At 47.8% G+C, this 15,352-nt stretch overlaps 1 protein-coding gene and 1 long non-coding RNA gene across 3 annotated transcripts in view; one reads left to right on the top strand and one right to left on the bottom strand.

The window, feature by feature from the left end:
• Window positions 1-1,558, bottom strand: part of LOC146348902 (uncharacterized) — a 40,851-nt gene extending 39,293 nt beyond the window's left edge. The window contains exon 1 of one of the 2 annotated variants that reach the window (XR_014790755.1): window positions 1,253-1,558. This is a non-coding gene — a long non-coding RNA (uncharacterized LOC146348902). The remainder of the gene's footprint in view (window positions 1-1,252) is intronic. The other variant, XR_014790754.1, reaches the window with a different exon arrangement.
• On the top strand, window positions 1,495-14,006 carry LOC146348901 (cathepsin Z-like). The gene is made up of 6 exons (XM_084854290.1): window positions 1,495-1,812; window positions 4,045-4,208; window positions 6,752-6,931; window positions 8,406-8,556; window positions 10,484-10,646; window positions 12,413-14,006. The coding sequence occupies exons 1-6, from the start codon at window positions 1,679-1,681 to the stop codon at window positions 12,524-12,526; spliced, it is 906 nt and encodes a 301-aa protein (XP_084710416.1). The 5' UTR covers window positions 1,495-1,678; the 3' UTR covers window positions 12,527-14,006.
• Window positions 14,007-15,352: the final 1,346 nt, after the last annotated feature.

Below are 15,352 nucleotides of genomic sequence, written 5' to 3'. Positions count from 1 at the left end.
ATTACATTTCTATACCTCCCAATAGCCGAAGCTCTTTGCACAGTTCACAGCAATTAAGACCATAAAATACAACACAATCAAATACTATATATAAGTTTAAAAGTGTAAAACTACAGCATAAAATAAAAATAATAACCAAATAGAACCTTGCAGCAATGCAAAGATTTAAAATACAATACCAGGTTTAAAACAGAAACTGAAAAACTAAAATGCCTGGGAAAATAAAAAGATCTTCTCGCCTGCTGCCGAAAAGAGCACTATGTAGGAGCCAGGCGAACCTCTCTGTGAAGCTCATTCCACAACCGGGGCGCCACAACAGAAAAGGCCCTCTTCTTGGTAGCCAGTGCCACCCACCTCACTTCCTTTGGTGGGGGCTCTCGGAGAAGGACCGCTTTAAGTAGAGGACACCATCAAATAGAGGACTGACCTCTCACAGCCCTTCAAATAGAGGGCTGTCTTCTATAAAATAGGGCACATGGCCACTCTAAAAAATCAAAGTTATGCTTTCAGACTTCTTGAAGTCAAACACCAGAATGATGAAGCCCCTCCTCCCAGCATCTGGGTGGGCACATTTGGTCTCAACTGTTGCTTCCGGACCACCTTCAGAGACCAGCTTCCACATAAAGCACACTGCAATACTCCAGTCTGGAGATAACCAGTGCATGGATAACGGGCCTGGTGGTGCAACTAGGCAATTTTAGACACTGGACTTAATGGTCAGCGGCGGGAGGGGCGCTTTAGATAACTATGTGAATTACTTCAGTTTTGAAGCACACCATTAACACCCCCCCTCGCACCCACCCACGCCGCCATCCCACGACAGGACTGCTTCTACATTCCTGACAGATTGCAACAAGAACAGCAAAACTGTTTCCCAAGCCCTGAGCGCGCGCAGTTCTCCAAGTTAAACTCGCTAAAATCATAGCTTCATCGTGAGACCAAGAATAAAACGGAGTTTGCTTCTGCCGCCCTCCTCACCTGCCGCTCTCCCAGGGATCATTTACCCCGCAGCCCACCCCGGCCTGTAGGGCTCTGGATTTTGGCCCCAAGGCCAAAAGAACCTAAGAAGAGCCCTGCCGGATCGGACCAAGGGTCCATCTAGGCCAGCACTCTGTCCAGACAACCTGCCGTCGGCCAGGAATCCACAAGCAGGGCACGAGCGCAACAGCACCCTCCCGCCCATCATCCGCAGCAGCTCGGGCCCTGGCGGCGGCGCTGCTCGGGTCCACGCTTTTTGGCGCGCCGGAGGCACCTTGCGCGCAAGCTGCGATTTGATGCTGGGTCATTCGAGGCGCTTCCGCACAGGAGTCCCGAGGATCCGAGCTTTTCGCTTCGTCCGCTTCCTTCAGGATCGCTCATCAGGCGGCCGGCCCCGGGTTTCGCAATCCCAGGCAAACCAATCACGCACGCAAAGGCGGGGTGGCTGCAAACTTCGGCTCCGGCCTACCCACCCACGCTTCCGGCTCCCCGACCCTTTCGCCGCTGCCCCTCCCCAGAGCGCAGGGCGCGGCCCTTACGGTCGGCCTGGCGGGGCAAGAGCCAGCAGGGGTGCAGGGCCCAGCCCGGCCGTAGAACAGCGAGGAAGCACACGCCCGCGCCGCCCGGCCTCGCGCTGCTTTCCAGGGGCTGTCGCAAGCGGCGGGGGCGGCGGTAGCAAGCCGGCATTTACCGGGCGACCATGGGCGGGCGTTGTCCGCGCTCGGCCCTCCTGCTGCTGCCGGTGTTACTCGGGGGCTGCCTTGGCGCCAGCCTCCACTTCAAGGAAGGGCAGAGCTGCTACAAGCCGCTGCCACGGAAGCCCCCCGCCGTCCGGTAAGAGCAGAGGCGGGAGATATGGGGGCCGGGGGTATGCGAAGTTATGGCCAGCCTATGGTTACTTGGCGGGAAAACACTTTTTGCATGCTCGGGCGCCGCTGAGCAGCTGAAAAGCGCCTGTGGTTCGGGTGACCACGGGGGTCCAGCTGCTGTTTTGCCCGCGCCCGGCTGGCTGGCGAGGACGCGCCGCCTCTTTCCCGGCTGCTTCTCACGTCGCTGGAAAATCCCGGAGGACGGACGGGGCGACCCGCCGCTCTTGCGCACGGCGGGGTTTCCGGCGCGGCTCCTTTGCGCGCGAGTTCGCCCGTCCCCAGGCAGCCTCGCCGGCTGGAGGAGGAGGGGGCCCCGCTCCCACCACCCAGGCGCGGGGCTGTGAGCGCCCTTTCGTGGAGCTGGGTCCACGAACGGACGCAGCCCGGCTTGTTTATTTCCCTTCTATGCCGCCCAACAGCCGAAGCTCTCTGGGCGATTCCCAGTGGTTCGACGCGAAGCCGGAAGCGCGGGGTTCAGATGCCCCTGCTCGTCTCGAAAGCTGGCTGGGTGACCATTGATGTGCTTCTGGTTCTTCCAGCTTAAGCCTACCTCACAGGGCTGTCGTGAGGAGTCAGTGAAGTTACCCTGTGTCAGCCGTTCCGAGCCCCTTGGGACAGCTTCATCTATCTGGATATGGGAAATGCAGGTTCAGACACCAGAATGATGAAGCTCAATAAGTGGCGCTGGGCAAGCGGCCATCAGGGTCAAATGTAATGTATGAATGGACACTTAATGCAGGTACACTCTTCAGAGAGCTGGAACTGGAGTCTCGTCTCCAGATGCCAGTCTGCTTGCTGGGAGGGGGGATGGCATTATTACTTCAACACTAGTTTATGGCGGAGATTTTATTCCCCTTCAGTGATTTGTGAGTATGGAAGCCAGAAGAGGTAGTTCCTCCAGATTTACTCATGTCAGCTATAAGGAATTACAAGTGGGATCTGCAACAAAGGTCCCACTTCTAAGTGTGGAGGACTCCTGTATTGGATTTCAGCCAGCCATGGTCGTTTCAAGGGACACCATTCCTTTCTCCTTCCCCAATCAGTAATTTTTTGGTTCCTCTCCAGTCAGTAAACTGTGCCCATTGAGCATGCGTAGTCTTCATTCAGCTGTTTATCAGCTTTCCCCCACCCCCACTTAGTTTTTTTTTTCCTCTCAAAGTTATTTTGCACATCACCTCAGGCAGCAGTTCAAGAGCTGCTGTGGTCACATGAGAGCTGTGTTGAAATGTCATTCTCCTGGGCAATCACATGATCACTAAGAATGTTAAGATCACAGGAGCAGTCATGTGATTGCCAGGTGACAGAAAGTTAAATAAAAACAGTGTGATGTAATGCTTACAGCAGCATTCCTCAAGCTGCTGCCTTCCAGATGTATTGGACTACAACTGCCATTATCCCTGGTCAGGTTGGGGAAGGCAGGATTAAAGTGTTGGACTAGGAACTGGGGGGATGCAAGTTCAACTCTCCACTCGGCCGCAAGGGTGTGGCTCTGATGGCAGTGGGGCAGTGAGTCTGCTCCAGGTTTTCGTCAGAACCAGTAAGAACTCCAAAGGAGCTATCCAAGGTGCACCTTTAGAATTCTGACTGGTTCTGACTGAAACCCGGAGCAGATTCACCACCCCACTGACATCGGAGCCATCAGCCTCCACTGGTGGTGCCACCCGGTTTGGGGGTGCTTGGCCATCAAGGGCACTAAAGCAACAAAAAGCCTGCACCTTGCTGTTTCAGTGCTTTCATTGGCTGCGGTAGCCCAAAAGCCGACATTTGACTGGTTCAGTTGGCTGCCAATCTCATACTTCTGCACCATTTTAAACTAATTTTCCTGTGGCTACAGGCAGCGCTTTGTTTTACTGTGCATGCTGTGGTTTGCGACCACTGCAAGTAGCAGTTTACTGGTATTGGGGATTGTTTTGAGGGCCTTCCTGGGCTGTGGGGCCCCTGACATACAGCCCATAGTCCGACTCTGCCCAGCCATGAAGCTCTTTGAGTGACCTTGGGTTAGTTGCTCTCTTTCAACTTAACCTACCTCGCATGGTTGTTGTGAGCATAACACTTGTATGTACATAAGCAACCTTGAGCAACTGGGGGGAAGGGTTGGATATAGATGAAATAAATAACTGAGCAATTGTTGTCTAGCTTTTCCTCCCCAAGCACTGGCCAAAGAGTTAATTTGCTCACCTTTCCCCCTCCCAAATAGAACCTACCCTCGTCCTCATGAATATTTGGACAACTCTGCACTTCCCAAGAGCTGGGACTGGAGAAATATAGATGGCGTCAATTACATGAGCACCACGCGCAACCAACACATCCCGCAGTACTGTGGCTCCTGTTGGGCTCATGGCAGCACCAGTGCCCTAGCAGGTAGGAGAATGTGGGTGTTGTAGATTAACTGTGAGCTTGTGTGGAATGAGAAGATACACACCGCCCTGTTGTGCAGGCCTAGTGGAAGCTATGGATTTCCTTTTAAGGCCTTTTAGCTGTGTGCCGAATCACAAATAGCCTTTTGAAGTCTCCCGTGATTCATTCGCTGTAGCTTGCTATGCATTGCGGGAGGAGGCAGGGCCAACATCACAGGCATGATTGGGTACCTGCTGCGGGCCCACACCCCAGCAGGGGCTCCCTGACAAGAGCCCCCTGGACTTGCTCCTTCTCTTCACCATGGCAACCTGCTGGTTCACCTGCCTCTTGCTCTCACCCAGACAACGGTGGTGGTGAGGAGGCGGAGCAGGAGATGCCGCTGCCTACCGGCTCCCTGGCTCTCCGCCTGTCAAGTGAGCGAGTGGTGGCCATGATGAGGAAGAGGAGGAAGAGCGAGAGCAGCTGCAGGCAGTGGCGGTGAGAAAGGAGACTCGCCGGGGGAGGGGCCCCAATGTGGGTGTCTTGCCCAAGGGCCCTCCAAAACCTTGGGAAGAGAACCCAGGCGTGGTGTGAAGGCACAGGTCTGGGTCTGGCCAGTGCTTGGAGGGGAGACCGCCTGGGAACCACATGTCGCCACCTTGAGTTCCACGACGGAAGAAAGGTGGGATAGAAATGAAATAATAAATAAATAATAAATAAATAAATACCCGATGTGACACAGGGAGGGAACCTCAAGTCAGTGACCTTGCTGGATGTGCTGAGTCAGTCATGCACTTTTCTGAATTGCAATCTGCAACCGGATTACAATATACACGTTAAAGGAGTTGGTTGCTCACATCTTGTGCAATGCGTAAGTATTTTTAGAACAAAGTGCAATGATTGTGGGGAATGACTGAAGCTGTGGAGGACTGTACTGAAAGGAAGTTGAGGGTGCAGCTGAGATTTGAAGGGGAAAGAAGTGATTCAGCCGAAGTTTGCCCTACAGCAACGGTGGGCTTGTGGGGTCATGGACCCAGACGTTTGCTAGGCGTCAGCTACTCACTGCATCCCATGAGCCTACTGCATCCCATATGGCCACAAACCTACATCTGAGTTACTCTAGATAAGGGATTTTTTCTAACACAAAGAGTCCAAGTGGCCAGCAGATCTGCACAACGACCTGGTCAAAGACAACCAAGTAATGCTCCTATTTTACAGGTGAGGAACACTGGGATAAGCGATTAGCACAAAGCCAGTCATGGCAGGGAGATATTTTAAAACTTTGAATTTCATTTATTTATGTATTTCTATACCGCCCAATAGCCGAAGTTCTCTGTGCGGTTCGTAATAATTAAAAGCACAACATACGGCATAAAATACATTATAAAATGTAGAAGTTTAAAATTACAGTATAAAATAAAAGTAAAAGCTATTGTTAAAATATTGGGAGTTGGAAACCCTTGTCAGTATCCTACAAGTCACGCAGAGATCTGTCAGTAGGCCCTAATCTACTGTCTGCCAGTCCCTGCTCTATAGCGTTCTCAGTCCCTCAGAGAGCCTGAGCTCTCAAATGCTAGAGTGCTGTCTGGGTCCTAATGCCTAAATTCGTATTCTTATTCTGAAGGCTTATCAACAACAATAATAATAATAGGTAAGCCTTCAGACTAATGATAATGATAACAATAAACTACTAGTTACAAGTGGGCCCTGCAACAAAATGTTGCACTGGAGTTCAGGGTTTCAGCCACTCCATTCCACCCACCCCTCATTTTCAGTTTCTCCACCTAACAGTCAGTCAGTATTCCACACCCACTGAGTACGCTCAGTCTTCAGTGGGTTGCTTTCTATAGGGCAGGGTTTCTTCTCAATGTGGGTTTTTCCTCATTTGGTTTTTTCTCTGTTTTTTCTTTTTTCTGAGGGGTTGGTGTGGACGTTAGGATGACCCTCCTGACAGTGAAAGCAGTGGGTCTGATTTCCTTGGGAGGTGGTGGGTTCTTCCTTCATGGAGGTCTTGAAGGAGAGGCTGGACAGCTATTTGTCGGGGATGCTGTAGCTGCATTGCAGATCCTGCACTAAGCGGGCGGTTGGACTAGATGGCCTGCAGGGGCCCCTCCAATTCGATGATTTAAGGGAGCAGCAGCCTTCAGTCAGCAGAAGGGGATAGAGTTGGAGGAATGAAAGGTACAGGCAGGGGGTATGATGAAAAACTGAGATCTGTGATCTCCTGATGTTTTTAATTTTAAAAGCAGCCACGGCGGAGGGCTTGGAATTGGATCCATGTGTTAAATGTTTCCTCCCACACACCATTTTTCCTGTTTCAATCCACCCCACCCAACCCCCAAACATGATGATTAACCTGCTGTCAAAACTATACTGGCATCCCCCCTCCCACAGCACCCCTACTCTGATCCAATTCCGATCCCCCCACCCCACTTTGCAGTGAAAATAAACACATCAAGAGATCCTACTGGGGATCTGTCACATAGCAAATAGTTTATGTCTTGGAGTGGTGATGGGACCCAGCTCATGCGCTTTTTCCCAAGTGCTTTTTCCCCTTTGTCTCTCAGATCGCATCAATATCAAGAGGAAAGGTGTTTGGCCCTCTGCTTATCTCTCGGTTCAGAACGTGATTGACTGTGCCAATGCTGGATCCTGTGAAGGAGGAGACGACAGTGGCGTATGGCAATATGCTCATGACCATGGCATACCCGATGAGACCTGCAACAACTATCAAGCGAAAGACCAAGGTGCGTGAATTCAAAGCACCAAGGCCTCCTTTCTGCACATAAAGCTGCAAAGAAAAGTGTCTGTAAGGGAAAAAAAATGCAAGCAACATCCATTTATATATTCATTTACAACCTTACAAATATATACAGGAGTTTCTAGCCTGCCTGCCCACCCTCAGAAGTGTATGGTAATCCTTTCTAGTATAATCATCATCATCCAACTTTTGTAAGACGTATGTGAAGCTCTTTGAACACTCTCAAGCACCTTAGCTGGGGATGATGGGAGCTGTAATCCAACACATGTAGAGGACACCAGGTGGAGGAAGTCCGCTGTGCAGGATTCATAGATACAGATGGCTCTCCTCTTCAGACAGTTTGCCTTCATGAGTCAGGGGTGACAAATGTGTGAGGAGAAGGAGTGTTCCAGCCCTGCCCCTCTCCTCTATCACGTTTGCCCTATTCAGGTTCTGAACACCTGAATAGGGCTGTTATTACCTCCATATGCTCAAGTGGGCCGAAGGCTGAGAGGAGAGTGGCTAACCTGAGGGTTAGGCTGACTAGTAGTGAATTCAGGCTGAGATTCAGACTAGAGGCTTCTTAGCGCACGTTTAGCTACTAAGGGTGTGTGTCTAGCATGGCTGGCTGGGATGTGCTGGGAGTTGTAGGACTTTTTCTTGTTGAAACATGCATAGGATTGCACCCTAAATTACTTGGGACTGGTTTACCTTAAGGATTGCCTCCTTCACACATACAAATTTGCCTGAGCCTTAAGATTATTATCAGAAGTCTGTCTCTCTTGACTACCATTAATTAAGATGCAATTGGTAAGTGACAGGGCCTTCTCGGTGACGGCTTCACAGTTGTGGAAATCTCTCCCTGGCAAAGTCAAACAGGCTTCCTCGTCTCATTTTTAGATTTTATTTGATGATGCTTTTATTCTGGAAGTTATTTCATTATTATTTTTTTTGCTGTTTCTTAATGTTGCCATTTGCTTTTAATTTTTAATGTGATTTTTATATGGCATATTATTGTCACTATATTTTGTGTCTCAATGTAAACCGCCTTTGAAAACCTATTTGGAAAGCGGGGTAGAAATGATGCAAATAAATAAACATATATGACTGGTTTTTGTGGTATACACATATACCAGTTTTTGTGCAGTGGACTGTCACAAAAAGAGAGAGCCAGTGTGGTGTAGTGGCAAGAGTGTTGGACTAGGAGCTGGGAGATCTGGGTTCTAGTCCCCACTTGGCCATGGAAGCTCACTGGGTGACTTTGGGCCAGTCACAGACTCTCAGCCCAATCCACCTCACAGGGTTGTTGTTGTGAGGATAAAATGGAGAGGAGGAGGCTCATGTAAGCCACCTTGGGTTCCTTGCAAGAGGAAAAAAGGCGGGGTATAAATACAATAAATAAATAAATAATGCGGTAATTTTTCTTGCAAGATCTGTGACAAATCAAACACTTCTGTTGATTTTGTTTGTTTACTGCGTAGCATGTCAGAAGTTTAACCAGTGTGGAACATGTGTTACTTTTGGACAATGTCAAGTGATAAAGAACTACACCCTCTGGAAAATTGCTGATTTTGGCTACCTCAGTGGGCGAGAAAAAATGATGGCAGAAATCTATGCAAATGGTCCTATCAGGTAAAGCAACACAAGCTCGTAAGATAAGTGAAATTATTATTATGTTCAGATTTTTCTCCTTTGTTTCTTTTAAAATACTCATTTACTTTTTATCAATAATACTTATCTACCACTTAATATAAAAACATCTCTAAGCAGTAAAAATTATCTGAAGATGCAATCCCATGCATTTCACAGAAAACAAGGCCTACAACTCCCAGCATGCCCCAGCCAGCATGGCTGGCTGGGGCATGCTGGGAGTTGTAGGCCTTGTTTTCTGCCTAATTGTGCATGGAATGGCACCCTTAATATATATTTTTAAAACAGAGAAATTATGTAAAAAGTTTAAATGGCAAAGGTTGCAATTCTGTGGTCCCTGAGAGGGCATCCCACAGGCCATTGAATATTTGGGATCTCCCCCTCTGAGAGCAGAGAGAGAGGTCTAACCTTAGAGGTGGAGTGGCAACTTTGCATACCTTCTCCCAGCTGCTATAGAAACTTCCATGGCCCTTGTTGCTCTGATGTTGGCAGAGGAGAAAGAGAGCAATCCATGGACATGGTGGGGGCAGATTATGGGAAAGCTTGGACCTGCACGACCAATAGCCTTCTCATTCCGCTGATAAACCCCCAGATTTGGGGAAATTGTATGCCTGCCCTTTTAAATCTTAAAAGCAAAGGGAAGAAAACTGAAAAAGGGAAGAAAAAGAAAAATGCTGCTCCTCCCTTCCACCCTGCCAGTGTGAGCCCAGCAGCACTTTGGATAAGGTGGTTCCTCCATCTTGGATCTCCGCCAACCCTAACCAGCGTTCAGGACTGCTCTGAAAATGTCTCATGGCACAGTTTGGTTGAATTGCCTATTCCAGTCAACTGCACACTTGTTCCAATGTTCAAAGCAATTTCTGAAATGGCAGTCTTGCTCTTTGCAGAATCTCATTCACTGAGTAAGTTTCACTATATATAATGTGGTCTGTGTCCAATTTTAGCCAGCCTTCTGGTTGAGACCCTTCTGCAGATGTCTGTTTACTAGCTAATTCCAGTTCTTGCAGTTATGATTAGATTAGGCATGCGAAGGACTCCTGCGAAGTCCTTCGTAACAGGTCTTTTAAGTTGCCAAATATTATTGTTTAAACTGCAGCTATCTCCATTCTGCCTGAAGAGTCTGTCGCAGACATTGCCTTCATCATAACTGATCCCCTCACTGATGTGTTAGTAACTCCGGAAAGCAGCTGGGGATTACCAGGTGATTTCTTATTCAAGGCGCAACCCTACTGAGATAGACAGCAGTCTCCGAAGTTAGAGGCTGCTGAATATCCAATGCAGGGTGGTCAGCGCACGGAGGCCACCCCGTATTTTTGGCTAGATGGCCGATTTCAGCAGTCTAACCACAGGGAGGGGGAGGGAAGGAGGCTCTGTGTCACGTCAGAAGCTGCCTAAAGCAGCTTCCGTGGTCTCCTTCCCGCCCTTTTTCAGTGTCCCCGCATTCCGTTTCTGAGCACAAAGACGTAGCCCGTGCTGAGAGAACCACACTGGCTATGAGGGGGAGAGCGTGGGGAGTGCGGTTTCTGGGAACCATGTTTGGAGCCCTGGCTCTGACCTTGGTTCCCAGAAACCGAAAAATCCTACCGCCCTCTAGACAGTGTCTAGTGGCCAAAGGATTGCTCCCTCCATTTATTTAGACGACAGTGCACTGAACTCAGTGGGGCTTCTGAGTAGACAGGTATAGGATTGCAGTGTTAATCTTATTGAAATACCCATTTGTCTCATGGTGATACCTAAACCAGTCTTTGGTACACGGTATGAGCATCTTGCATATTATTGTACTGGAAGCTGCATAATTTATTTAAGAACTAGGTGGAGAATTCTTGACTTTTGTGACTGTTCCCAGAATGGTCATTCAAAGCTGTTGGTTTTCATTATCATTTTAATTAATATAATTTCATTTAAACAGCTGTGGGATCATGGCCACTCCAAAGTTGGATGAATACACTGGAGGACTTTATGCTGAATACTCCCCAGGCGCTGCAATAAACCACATAATCTCTGTTGCTGGCTGGGGGATAGAAAATGGGACTGAATACTGGATTGTCCGGAACTCTTGGGGCGAGCCGTGGGTAAGCAGGGCACAGAGGCCACAAACAAGATCCTTCTCCCTCTCCCTCTCTCTCTCCCCCCCTCTCTCCTGTTTTTTAAAGAGTTCTGATGGGTGAGCAGAGCGCATATTGCAAAATGTGGTGGCTGGTTCTGATCCTCTAACAGAGTAATCCTAAGCTCCCCCTGAGGCTGGCTGAGGAGCCATAGGATACGGCACAGGCTTTTCTCCACCAGCAGGAAGAGAGGTCCACTGGTGGGTTGGCTGGCCTTCTTGTACCCCCACAGAAAGGACTGCAGGTGTGGATGTGCCACTGGCTGTGTTCCCCCTAGTGATGGGGCCCAATAGAGGGTGTCCCATGGGCTTGTGGCGGACGTGCTCAGATCCACAGAATCCAAAGTCTCCTCATTCCCCTCACACATCTGTGGACCAGACCCGAAACTATGCCAGCCAGCCCTAGAGCTGATGAGGCTAATTTCCATCCCATTGCTGTAAATGGGAGGTAATAAGAAACAAATGTAATGACAGTGGCATAAAAAACGTAAACTTCCCATCCTGGGCACAGCAAGCCAGCAGGGTTATGGATACGACGGATGCTCTGTCACACGTCTCCCCTCTGAACCTCAGATAGTAGGATTGCTTTGTAGGGTGAAGGAAAAGTCGTCTGAACCTTTAAAACTGCCTGCCCCAATGTGGTGCTCTCCAGATGTTTTAGACTTCAACTCCCATCAGCGCCTAGCCAGCATGGCCAATTATTAGAATGCTGGGAGTTGTAGTCTAAAACATCCCTAAGGCTCTAGGTTGGGGAAGCCTACTCTAAAGGGTGTTTTGGTGAAATCCTAGCCAATTAGTCTTATGAATTTTGATTGATATTATTTACATAAATTTCCATATGGGCAAAACACTTGTTCTTAGTGGGAAACAGGCACACTTCCATTGTTTTTAGATTATGAATGCATGTTTCTCATTGAGCATCCTCTTATATGAGGCATTCTCTCTTCTCTTGCACATAATAGGAGGGAATGCCTCTCTTAAGCTGGTGCTTGCCATCTCAAGTTTTTATAAGTACTTGTGTTTAATATATATTTAAAAACTAACATCTGCTGCCTAATTAATCAGGGCCACCTTTTTGTCAATCAAAATGATTTTAAATTTATTTAATTGAACATATAGGTTTATTTTACAATTTGCAGCCCTAAATAATAATAATAGTGGTGGTTTGGATTCCACTCATGGAACAGGGCTTTCCTGCCTCTGGCTTCCTGCTGAAATTCCTTACACCCTCTCCCCCAATCCACTCCAGAGGGTTAGGAGCCCTCTGGAACAGCATAGGAAGATTGGAGACACACACGAGCAGAACATCCAAGCCAATTACGGTAGTTATCTCTCCAGCAAGGATAAAGGAATGTTTTAACCTGAGCCCTTCTGTGGGAAGTAGCCATATAACCTACAGGTCACACCCCAAGTGAGCAACAAAAAGCAACCCTCACTTGACTGACTGGATCAACGCACCTCCTGCTGTGTGCTAGGATCTGTTCTCACTGCATCTCTGCCCTGTAGCATTTTTCTGCTCATGCAGGGGCTGATCTCACATGACAATCTGCCCAGAGAAATCTGTTACCATCCAGTGGTCCCCTTGCTAGATTGGAGCGCAGCTTTGTTCCAGTATGTATACAGCAGAGGCTTGTTGTGCAACTAGCATTTTCAGGGCAATGCTGTAAGATACAAAAGTTGGCTGAACTTGAACTCATGATATGGTTATAACTAATGCAAATGTACCTCTTGCAGGGTGAGCGCGGCTGGCTTAGGATTGTGACGAGCACATATAAAGGGGGAAAAGGAGCAGACTACAACCTTGCTATTGAAGAAAGTTGTACTTATGGAGACCCAATTCTTCCATGAGTCGGCATAATCGTGTGTTTAGGACTGTTCGAGCCAGTTGTTTCTTCTTTTCAAAGGGACAAGTTGATTTTTCTGCAGTATCTATTAATCGTGGACTTTGGGAATGGTAGCCTTCTGTCTTTCTTGTGCTGCCTTTTTAAAAAAATTCAAGGCTTTGTATAGAACATCCAAATGAACTGCATGTACTGACTGCACTGTATGAGAGAGAGAGTACGCAAGCACCTTCTTTTAAAATTTTTCCATATGGAAACTAGTTTGTGATTTTTTAAAAAACACACACTTTATAGGTTACTGGGGATGAATAGGGCTTTTAATTTTTAAGAAATATTTGTAATGTTTGGGAGCAGAGATTTTAAATGACTTGGAATTAAACCATATATGACATTATACAGACAACAACTACCTCGCTGTATGTGCTATGTGAAGAGCACAAACTAAACTAGGGGTTCAGCCCAAGGGATGAATTCAGTTTTGGAGACGTTCATGGGAGCTGCATTCCAGTAGTGAGTGGAGGCAAAGGCGGTGGGGCTAAAGGGAAAAGAAGTGGAGGCAAAAAATACCACCCTATTTTAACTTAAAAGCTCTTATTGCAGTAGCTAAGCCTTAGGAGAGCCAGCTCAGCCATTTATAATGGGGCAGGGGGGGGGGGGACTGCACAAAACCTGGGAAACGACCAAACAATTGGTGCTCGGGGGGAAAGTGAATGGGGCCGGGGGGGCGTGGCCATCTGGGGAACCCTAGAGAGCCGTATTTGGTCCCTGGGCCTGACCGAAACTTTGCTTTTAAAAGTTGCAGAAATGCCTTCTAGCATGACTGCCTTGCGGTTGCCTTTGGTAAGTGGGAATTTCTTACTGATGTTCTTAGAGCTGTTCTGTAAAATAAGATTAGTGGTTGGCCTTCTTTCAGTCCAGCTCCAGACTTGCAGTCCTCCTTCTAACAGCTACTGAACTGGCAAACAAGCTTTCAAGGATAACTTTGCAACACCTCCTGCCTTGTGGCTGCGTCTGACATAGCGCTGAGATTCAGGGTCAGCTAGCTCAAGGGATCACACTGGAACAAGTGCACATCAGCTGCAGCAGCAGCCAAAGGTCAAGTGATGAAGGCAAACATATATGCGGCATTGTAAAGGCATGTTGGCCACCATCAGTTGTGCCAAATGGTTGGTGAGTATCCTTTAGCAATAGGGCCACAGCTGTCAGGCAGCATATTTGCTCCTCTTGCCAAACACAGCAGCACAAACCCCTCTGTGAGCACTTCACACTGTAGAGATCTACAAAATTGATAAGCCAGCAAGCCAGGGTCCACTGTCCTTCTAGGATATGATCTTATGCACAGCATTTCTTTGAGACACGTTGAGGACTACAGCCATAAGCCTTTGCTAATGACACAGAAAGCACCACAGAAGAAAGGCTACAGAATCTTCCTCTTGATCTGTTGATGTATTTAACCAATGGCCTAAATAAAGTTTTAAAAACGGCAGATTCGTCCTGTTCCTTGTTTGGCTGAGCAGGATTTACAGTGAGCTTTAACAAAAAGAAACATGTGTTCTCATCTTATAACCCCTGACTCTGGAGTAGGCCTATATTAAGAACACAAGAATGGCTTTGTTTTTCTAGGATTGGTTAAATGCCAGTGGGGCAACAACTCTCCCGCAGGCAGCACAGCAGAACAGGGCTGCAGCCTACATATGCTCCTGGCTAAGCTGTGGATGCATGATAGGCAGCGTTTTTTCTGTTTTGACTCCAGAGAAGAATGTCAAAATAAGTAATGGAATGCTTCTATGCTAAAAGAGGTTGGTCAAGGGATATCCCCTTACCTATCTTGTGTGTGGATTGCTGCTGTTGCAACAGTGTGCTTTGGTGTATGTGTGATGGGAAGCAGATAACAGCATTTATTTGGCTGTGCATAAAGCAGTAGAAAAGCTGGTCAAACTGGCTACTCACTATTCCGTTTCCATTATATTCTTCTTTCCTTCTCTGGCTCCTGTCTATTTGCCCTAGTCAGTGCTTAAGTACCAAAATGAGAGGAGCCCCAGTGATGAATGGGTTTAACAGCCACATCCCGTAATCTCAATCCCCAACACTCTGTGCATGTTCAAAAACACCCAATTTGTTCATCATCCCTCATGTTTTGATTAATCCCTCAGATTAAGCCATGGGATAATGGTTAATCTAGCCTGGGCTGGATAATCCCTACCTTTGTAATTCTAGGTAAACATGCCTACTTACTACAGGTGTTTGCCTATTCTTGGTCACCGAACCCTGAATGCTTTTCTATTGTTTGTTTATTTATTTGATTTATTAGCAGCCCATCTGGCCAGCTACCCAGCCACTCTAGGCAGCATACAACACTAATAACAAAATACAACGAATTTACATAATCAACTGAACAAAACAACATAACAAAACAACACAGCTCTAAAAAACCGTAACCCACCCTAAATGCCCGCCTGAATAGCCAGGCTTTTAAAGCCCAGCGGAAGCTCATCAAAGAGGGGGCATGGCGGAGGTCACTAGGGAGGGAATTCCACAGAGTGGGGGCCACCACAGAAAAGGCCTTCTCCCTAGTCCTCACCAGCCTAGCTGTCCTGGCTGATGGGACAGACAGAAGGCCTACTGAGGCCGATCTCATTGAGTGGTGTCCCTGGTGTTGTTGGAGGTGCACGTTAAGATAGACTGGCCCAGAACCATATTGTTCCCTCCAATCTTTTTCTGGCTGAAACTATTTTGAGGGAGAGCCTAGCAACCTGCAGCATAATTGAGAGGTAGTGGGAATTTCAACTAGACAGGGAAAAATGGAAGTGAGGGGGAGCACTGTGGTCTTTGC

This window comes from Heloderma suspectum, chromosome 4 (genome assembly GCF_057233095.1).
Source record: "Heloderma suspectum isolate Gila_16-S chromosome 4, 16-S_ref, whole genome shotgun sequence".
Lineage (NCBI taxonomy): Eukaryota > Metazoa > Chordata > Lepidosauria > Squamata > Helodermatidae > Heloderma > Heloderma suspectum.
This window is presented reverse-complemented; position numbering and strand designations above follow the sequence as displayed.